The sequence below is a fragment of the Anastrepha obliqua genome, chromosome 2, assembly GCF_027943255.1.
Source record: "Anastrepha obliqua isolate idAnaObli1 chromosome 2, idAnaObli1_1.0, whole genome shotgun sequence".
In the NCBI taxonomy this organism is placed as follows: Eukaryota; Metazoa; Arthropoda; class Insecta; order Diptera; family Tephritidae; genus Anastrepha; species Anastrepha obliqua.
This window is the reverse complement of record NC_072893.1, coordinates 47,320,897-47,329,980: the sequence shown is the minus strand read 5'-3', so window position 1 is coordinate 47,329,980 and position 9,084 is coordinate 47,320,897. Positions and strand designations below refer to the sequence as shown.

At 38.2% G+C, this 9,084-nt stretch overlaps 1 protein-coding gene across 1 annotated transcript; it reads left to right on the top strand.

The window, feature by feature from the left end:
* Positions 1–7,773: 7,773 nt before the first annotated feature.
* On the top strand, positions 7,774–8,259 carry LOC129238120 (uncharacterized). The gene is made up of 2 exons (XM_054873159.1): positions 7,774–8,068; positions 8,150–8,259. The coding sequence occupies exons 1-2, from the start codon at positions 7,774–7,776 to the stop codon at positions 8,257–8,259; spliced, it is 405 nt and encodes a 134-aa protein (XP_054729134.1).
* Positions 8,260–9,084: the final 825 nt, after the last annotated feature.

The following is a 9,084-nucleotide window of genomic DNA, read 5'->3' as shown; positions in this document are numbered from 1 at the left end:
ATCGCTGCTTCGAAGTTAACAGCCGCATCCGCTTGATGTCCACCGTGCACACTCGCGGCACTCATCGGCCCACAATTTTTTCATCGCCAACTCATCATGTAAAATATTAACTGACGTTATAGTCAAAACACCTATGGCACCTGTTACTTCGCGCACTTTCGTTTGTCAATCAACGAGAATAATGTCGTGAACTTTTTGAATGATTTTTCCGGTAATCACGTTTCCCGGGCGTCCTAGTCGCCCCTCATCAAAAACGGATGTTCGCCCACGTTTAAATTCGTTGAACCAATATCTAACTGTGGTCATGGATGGCGGAGCATCCCCATAGACAGTATAGCATTCAAAAACAAAAAGCGAATTACCGAACGATACTGCTCTTTTTCCGTCTTAGTGAAAATCACGAAACACGTCTTACTCGAATAGCTGCCAAATCCAAACTAACTAATTTGAATCAGTCTGAAATTGGTTTTGTCGACGTTCGATAGATGGCAGCACACGATGCTAATAGAAACTTCTATCAGGAACGCTCTCTGTCATCAAACACGAGTACTTAGTGAACCGCTCTTGTAGTATTCACTCGGTGGTCGCCGTAACCGAATGGGTTGGTGCGTAACTACCATTCGGAAAGGCACAGAAGGGCTCAAATAGATAGTTCCTCATACATCCAAATTAGATGTCAGATTGAAAAATGCATAAAAATAGTTGAAATGAATGTAAAAAGATAAAAATTAAAGTGATCATAAAAAAAAAATCGTGTTAACTTTAGCAAACCCAAATACCAACGAAACCCGGTTCGTCCTCGTTTGCCATAAAATTGTCGCACAGTGTTTTCATCGGATAGCAGATGGGACTGTGGAACCTACCAATAAGTTAGATAACAGGGAAAATCTAGCCAAAAGTCGGTTTGAAAGGGCTTAAGAGATTTATACATCGTTTCTGCGTTGATTTGGTAGTCGGCGTAATAACAGAATTCTGACTGAAGCGACAAGAGAATGGATTTTCAATCGCAGATAACGACATTCATACTGAACAAGAACCTTTTTATCTTTTTGATTTCAGATACCTGTGAGATCTGGAATCAGTGTCTCCAGCGACATACTTTTTCCTGGAAGACCATTTTTTGAAGGCTGACAACTTTTTCAACGAACCTTGCATGGGCAGAGACAAATTTTTATTTTTTAACAATGGATCAAAACATAAACTACTGAAAACAAAAATAAAAAATCGTTTTTAGTTTCCGTTGTACATGCCTTTAAAGAAACACCCAAAAGACACCATTTCAAATCAAATGAGAGAAGGTGGAATAATAACAGGATGTTGTGAACCGAATTATCATTTTACTAACCTGGAAATATACTCCAATGGAACTTGCAGGTTCTGAAGAAGATGAAATCGCCAAACATTTGCTGCAATCATGTCCAGCGGGGCATACAACTGGGTAAACATATTTTACCAGAAGAGGAAATAAAACTTAACAAAACAGGACTTCGAATTTTTGTTTATTGAGGAAGTTGGGCTCAGAGAAATACTCTGAATCCATGAAGAGGGCACGATAAATCTTTCAGGTCCCGGCACTAAATCGCCTCAGAATAATAATAATAAATGGAGGCGGAATAACCAGGACCTCTTTCTTCAGTGGTAACATAGCCAAACCTAATCGTGTTATTTAAATTACTTTTCTTCCAGATTTTCAAAGTAAAACTTAGTAATAATGATTTGATATTTTGACTGTCGTATTGTCCACAGTGTTCTTATGGAAGAAGAAAAGGGCAGGGGGAAAAAATAGTTTCATTATTATCTGTCCCGGTATTTAGGATCACTTGCAATGAAATATCGGGATCCCGAATTCGTTGATTCCGTTTCGGCATTTTTGATGTTAAATAAAATCTCGATTCCCGACGAATGACCTCGCCTGACTCGGCTGACGAAGTATCAGTCTAATTTTGAATGCTTGGCAATTCACTGGACATCTTCCTGCTATAACTTGAATAACTAATTGATGAAGGCATAAACTACAAAGTGGCACAAACTTAATCATCCAATGTCGTTTTTGATTTACGTTTTTACTAAATAAGTGAAAAAGAAATGATTTTGAGTGATGAAAATCTTTTTTTTTTGGCAGCTGTCTAATTCAGAAGTGTCAAATATGATTGACGTACGACGCCAAATTTTGCAAAAATTATAAATCTCCGGAGGGATGATTAATTTTGCGCCACCTTGTATTATGAATAAACCTGACCGCCTATTGTGACAGTTGACAGCTGCCTTAGCAGTTATTGTTGCGGCAAGTGCTTGCTTTACAAATAAAAAACACCCTGTATTTACAAAAATCTTATTTTGCGTAAAAATAACTCAGTATGTCTATACCTTCTTGTCACAAAATTTATTTAAAATTAACTCAAAACTCGCATATTTAAAAAGTATACAAAATTCGACGCATTTCTTATTCATTGCCTGCCATTGCCGGCCCACATGTGACTTTGCTGAACCGGTAGTTGAATTGCGGCTTCATAACAATGCACAACTTACTGACACACTTCGGCTTTATTCGAATTCATTCATGAAATGAATAGGCTCGTCACTTTGCGGTTGCTCTTTGTTGCATTTCTTGCAGTCGCCTCTTCACCTTCTGCTAGCCGCACGTGTTTTTTTTTTTTTTTTCGTTTGTTGGTTGAAAAAAATAAACGTAAATAATTTAACATTTATTTGTTTTTAACGGCCAATGTGTATTAGAAACAGGTTTTCTCTTCAGTCTAAATATTTACCTATTGAGCTTGATTGCCTATCAATCCGGAAATGTTTAGTTTTTGAATGTATTTGTCTGGTCTTTGTTATTAAGTAATATTTAACCAGCTACAGTTAGAATTATTTTTGATTACCTTGTATTTTTGTGTGCTTCGTAATTATTTTTACAAGAGTGCAATGCACTTTACTAGCTTTGTTTTGATTGCTTTTTTCCTACTTATTTTACTTTTTACCATTTTTTATAAAATCACGTTTGGAATCGCCGTTCACCAGGCCACTGCATTCCAATCGATACTTACAAATCTCTCACGATTTCCATCTGATTAAGATAACATTTTTGCCTGGTGTAAAAGAAATAAGTTAAATTTAAACATAAGCAACTATTTTTATCCCTCTCATTTTAAATCTCTTTCTCTTACACTTGCTTACGCGGTAGGAACCGTCGGTGGTTCTAGATTATCCAATTCAAGTGAAATTATTAATCTTGGTAATAATTGATTGACTTTTGTAGTAGCAGTAATATATGTACATATATTTTTCAGAAATTCAAAAAAATCTTAAAATTAATTTTTCTTATAATATAAATATATATCTATGTTCATTTGTTGTGTGTAATTTTGCTTATACAAATATAATATAAACAAAATAACCAATTAGTTAAACTCCGCTTTCAAATAATTTCTATAGCGTAAATCTGAATGCAAAGAATCTAAATTCTTTTCCAATTTTCATCGCTTGCTCCAATTAATGCACTTATAATTTCTTTTTCTGTTAATTCTGCTTTTTTTTAAATAAATAGTTGTAAACTCAGCGAATACAGGACATCTGCCAATAAGATGCTTCACATCTTCTTCCTCTTCACTCCATTTGCAGAGGCTGCACATTTTTGACACGTTTCCAAATCATTCATATACGAGGTGTGCTCAAAACATTAGGTGAATTTTCATATTTCTCAAAAAAAAATTATTTATTCATAAATGTATATTTTATCTCTTTCAAAGTAGTCCCTCTCATATATATGTAATAAACGCGAGCGTTTTTTCCAATCCTCGAAGCAGTTCTGATATGCACTTTTTGGTATGTCCTTGAGCTCTCTCAGCAATTCGGTTTTTATCTCCCCAAGTGTCACAAAACACCGTCCTTTCATGGGTCTCTTCACTCTTGAGAACAGGAAAAGTCGCAGGAGACCAAATCTGATAAATACAGTGGCTGAGGCAAGATAACGGTGTTGGTTTTGGCCAGGTCCAATATCATGACGGAAAACTATGCACTTTTTTCCCGCAATTCCGGGCGTGTTTTTCGTATTGTTTCACGAAAATGGCACATAACTTCAATCTAATGCTCCTTGTTTACCGTACGACCTTGTGATAAGACCTCCTGATGCACTACGCCTTGCTAATCGAAGAAAACAGTGAGCAAAACCTTAACATTTGATCGAACTTGACTTGCTTTTTTTGGTCTTGGCTCCCATGCACTCTTCCATTGGGACGGTTGCGCTTTGATTTCGATGTCATATCCATGTACCCACGATTCGTCACCAGTTATGACTCTTTTAAGCAAATCTGGATTATCGTTGACGTCATTCAACAGTTCCTGAGCGATACTCATGCGATGTTGCTTTTGGTAAAAATTCAGCAAATTTGGAGCGAACTTCGCTGCCACACGCTTCATGCCCAAAATTTCCGAAAAGATTGCATGACATGAGCGAACCGATATGCCGACATCCTCAGCAAATTCTCTAATTGTGTTTTGACGATTCTCCATAACAATTTTCTTCACTTTTTCAACATTTTCATCGGTTGTTGATGAGCTGGGGCGTCCGGAGCGAGCTTCGTCACTCACATACAACTTTATTTTTAAAAATGGTTGTCTACTACTTTTTCCCATCTTTCTGGTAGATCTCGTATGCCGTCGCGGTAAAACTGTTCATCTTTTGAGGCTATCCAGGGATGTCTTCATATGAATGAAACTGCTGGTCAACTAGACCATGTGCCATCGATAGGAACAGTTGATAAACCGACGGCGCAATATCTGGAGAATATGGCGGATGGGGTAGGATCTCCCAATTCAGTGTTTCCAGGTAGATTTTAACGGGTTTGGAAACTTGAGGCCGAGCGTTGTCATGCTGTATGTAGCATAACTTTTTCATGCCTCTCCGCGTATTGCAGCCGCTTCTCGCGCAGTGCTCGGCTCAATCGCATCAATTGAAGTCGATACTGATCCCCAGTGATGGTTTCGCTTGGTTTTAACAGTTCATAAAAAATGATACCAACTTGGTCCCACCAAATACATAGCACAACCTTCGCATCGTAAATATTCGGTCGAGGCGACGACGTAGAAGCATGACCGTTCAGTCCCCATGACTTTCTTTTCTTTGGATTGCTGAGAAACCCTTCATTTTTTGCCGCTGGAGCATGTGTTCACAGGCGAAATACGACGTTCATCATCCCTTGGTTTTAACTCATAAGGAACCCAAGTCCCCTGTTTCTGAACCATTCCCAAAGCATGCAATCGTTTGGAAATGGATTGGGGGGTAACTCCTAATACTGAAGCAAGCAAGCTCTTCTTGCGTTTGATACGGATTCTCATTGAGCAATGCCTCCAATTCAACGTCTTCGAAGGTGTTTGTTCTTCCTTTACGCGAACGTCGTCAACATTAAAATCACCGTCTTTGAAGCGACGGAACCAATCTCGGCCCGCTGTTTCATTTAAAGCAGCATCTCCATTAACTTTTTATAGCTCTCGATGCGTTTCAGTCGCCGTTTTTTTTCGAATGAAAGAGGAAAATCAACACTTCCCGCAAATGTCGATTATTCGGCACAAGATCAGACATTTTCACAAAACTAAAAGTATGCGATACCAAAAGAAAATCACTAATGTGTCGAAGCAGTTTGTTTACCATAAGTCTAAGCTTGGTTTATGACGTTTAGGTTATGTTAGAATCGACTAGCAAACACTGCTGGCGGCATCTATTGACAAACAGCGAGAACTTAGTTGCATTGTAAAATTTATTTTGAAAAGAAAATACCATTCGTTCGAGGATTAGTCAGTGAAAAACATTAGCCTGGCTTAATAAGTAAGGCGTTCTAATGGGTCCATGTCCAATACTTTGAAAGAATATTCAGAACATATTGAGAATTTTTACATGTACAGGGTTTTCCATATTGTGTTTTTTAATCATGTGTTATTTGACGTTCTCGCTGGAAATCTGTACAGAACGGCAGTATCATATCTCCGCGGAAATATTTCAAAATTATTATTATTCCCAAAGTCAATGTTGTACAGCCCAAAGAGTGCATTTATTGGAAAGAGCTCAAAATTATTTTTCTGACAAAGGCCTTTTTCATCGCTGTACAAAACACCACATCTGGGTGTCTGAAAACCCACACATGATAGTCAACAAGCCAATAAGTCCTCCGAGAGTGACAGGAGCGATGCTATCCATTTTTCTTCAAAAATTTACTTTTGATTGGAAGCATGATAAATGCATTTTTGTGTCCGGAAATTGAAGATATAAATTGCCACGATCTGCGGGATGGCGCGTTGTGCCACACAACCCATGCCACTATCGATCTTTTGCACGCCAAGTATGGTAATCCTGTTATTAGCCATCTCGGTGATGCCAGCTGGTCACCTCAAAGCTGCGAGTTGAAACCTTTAGATTTATTTTCTTTTTCGATTTTTATTTCTTAAAAATGATTCGAGTAAGCCATTCCTGAGATAGAGTCAGAAACCGAAACCAAGGCATTGGAAAACTGGGTGAACTGGATACGCTACTGCAAAGCAAGCCGATACAGCTACATAAATGAAATTGTATTCCATAAATAAGAGGATTATTTGCCCTTTCAAATACCCAAAAAAATATTAATTTTTATTCGTGTTTTTGGATTTTGAAAAAGAAACTACTTGTACGGACCGGTACGAGCTACACAACCTTGCTTTATCCATTGCAGTTATCACTTCCATTATGGTGGTGCTCAGAGGGGCAGAGCTTAGTGATTTGTTTCAAATACGTCCCGTAGATTATAGTCGAGGTTAAGCAGTTTGGGTTTGAAGCTGATTATAAATCTATCGAGCAGTGGTAGGAAATGTTGCTGTGAAACCAAGTTTGAGGTGAGAGGCTTGCGGAAACTAGTGGAGCGTAAAATTTCATAAGCATTTAATTGCATTTGTTTGTCTGTTTTTTTGTTTTGCTTTTTTTTGTATGCTCACTAATATTTAAAGTACGACAGCTTGTCAAGTGCCATTCAATTCGATAAAGACTTGCAAAGTCTTTGCCAATTTCAATTCCTTCTAAATAATAATTCTTTTTTTAATTCTAACATCCGTCAATTTTTTATAAGAGACTTCAATAGCTAAAATTGCCATTTACCATTTAAGATTGAGCGAAGAAAATTAGCCGCGCTTATGTGTAGTTTCTTAACAAATCGCATATAAAATGTAGCCTTGATCTTCATCTTCAAACAACTGGTTGTTTTATACGTTTCGTGTTATATGTATTTATTGTATATATATATGTATATGCACGTATGCTTATGTATATTCATTTCCGATATAATTTCTTTGAGATAAAGTCAAGCGTAAATAATATAAGCTGTTGTTGTTATACCTCAGTGCTGCCAAGTTGTTGTCACTGAAAGTGAGCTCTTCAAATGCTAAGTGAGTTATTCTCACCAGGTGCCGCTGGGTTGCGCTCGCGCAGCATCTCTGTTCTATTGTTTGCATAACCGATTTACCTTTTGATTATAAAAATTGTTGTTGCATCGTTCAGAAGTCTTAATATAACTACATACAAACATATGTCTAATTAGTATTGCTATCTCACTTTTGTCTCTGTTATCAAACGATTTGCTTGAGTGGTTCTATTTGCACCACTTTGGCTTCTTCTTTGTTTTTTTTTATCGAATATTGACTTTTAAATATTTTTTGCTTTTTTTGTCGCCTATAAATGCTTACACACCTCAAGCGGTCTCATCAGTCTTGATCTAGTCTTGCTTTTGGATATTTCGGAATTGGCTTGAGTTCATCATGAAATCGTTCACTTGTATTGTGGTCGTTACGACCGCATTGATTGCCTGTGGTCAGGCGCATACCTTGCAAAAACGTTCTTTGGGAGCCTTACTAGGAGGAGGAGGCGGCGGCGGTGGTGGCGGTTGGAATAGTGGCGGTGGCGGCAGCGGCGGCGGCATTGGCTCTTTGATCCAACAAAAATTGGGTGGTTTACTTGGTGGTGGTGGCGGAGGCGGCGGCGGTGGTGGTGGTCAGAGAGGTTGGAGTGGCGGCAGCGGCGGTGGTTGGAATGGCGGCGGCGGCGGTGGTGGTGGTGGTGGTTGGAATGGCGGCGGCGGCGGCGGTGGTGGTGGTGGCGTCAGTAAGGTCTATGTCGTTCATGTTTCGAATGGAGGCGGTGGCGGCGGTCACGGCGGCTGGAACGGCGGCGGTGGTGGTTACGGCGGTGGTAATGGTGGCTGGAGCGGCGGTGGTGGCAACGGCGGCTGGGGCGGCGGTTGGTAAATTATCAACCTTATCAAGCCATTTCGAAATTACTACACCACAAAGTACATAATTAGTTTAATTATAAGAATATACAGGCATAAGCATCATTTCTAGTAAGGGTTCATTTCATAGATGAAACAAAGCAAACTTAAGGAATTCGAATAAATTAAAAAAAAAAATATCTAAAAACTTGCCTTTTCAACACACAATTTGCTCATTCTCGCTAAACGAAAACTGTGCTTGGTTTAATTAATAATAACGGGTTTTCTGCATAACGCGCTTCCTGGATGCCAGCTCTAACGAATCTAAGTGTGTAACAATTGGCAGCGAAGAGCCGAATAACTCGTTGTTTAGTTTGTGTGTAATGCGCGATTTGCATAGATTAAAATACCAAAAAAAATAAATAAAAAATAAAAAACTTATAAATAGTTGGCATTAGATTACCATTAATAGATGCCGAGAATTTTTATGGTTCCCAATTGGTTCTCACTCAAGCGGTTGGAATTTGCATAGCGACTAAGTCTTGTAAATGATCGTAAAAAGGGGATTTTTATGGCTGAGACTTTACATAAATGCGATGGTATAATAGAATGTTTGTTGGAGCATCTGATTAAAAAAAAATTTATATTAAAAAGTTATTATTAAATTACGGAAACCTTTTGTGTGTTTTGTGCTGCCCTATCAGGTTTTTAAGTACAAAAAATTAACGCCTTATCAATGAATTTTGCAAAACCAATGATTTGCCAAATGTTTTCAAGGCCATTACTATTCTTGACGTAACGATTGGAAGTCTATGTGAAATAGACAGTTTTTATAATTAGCTAAAAAATTAGTATTTCTTTA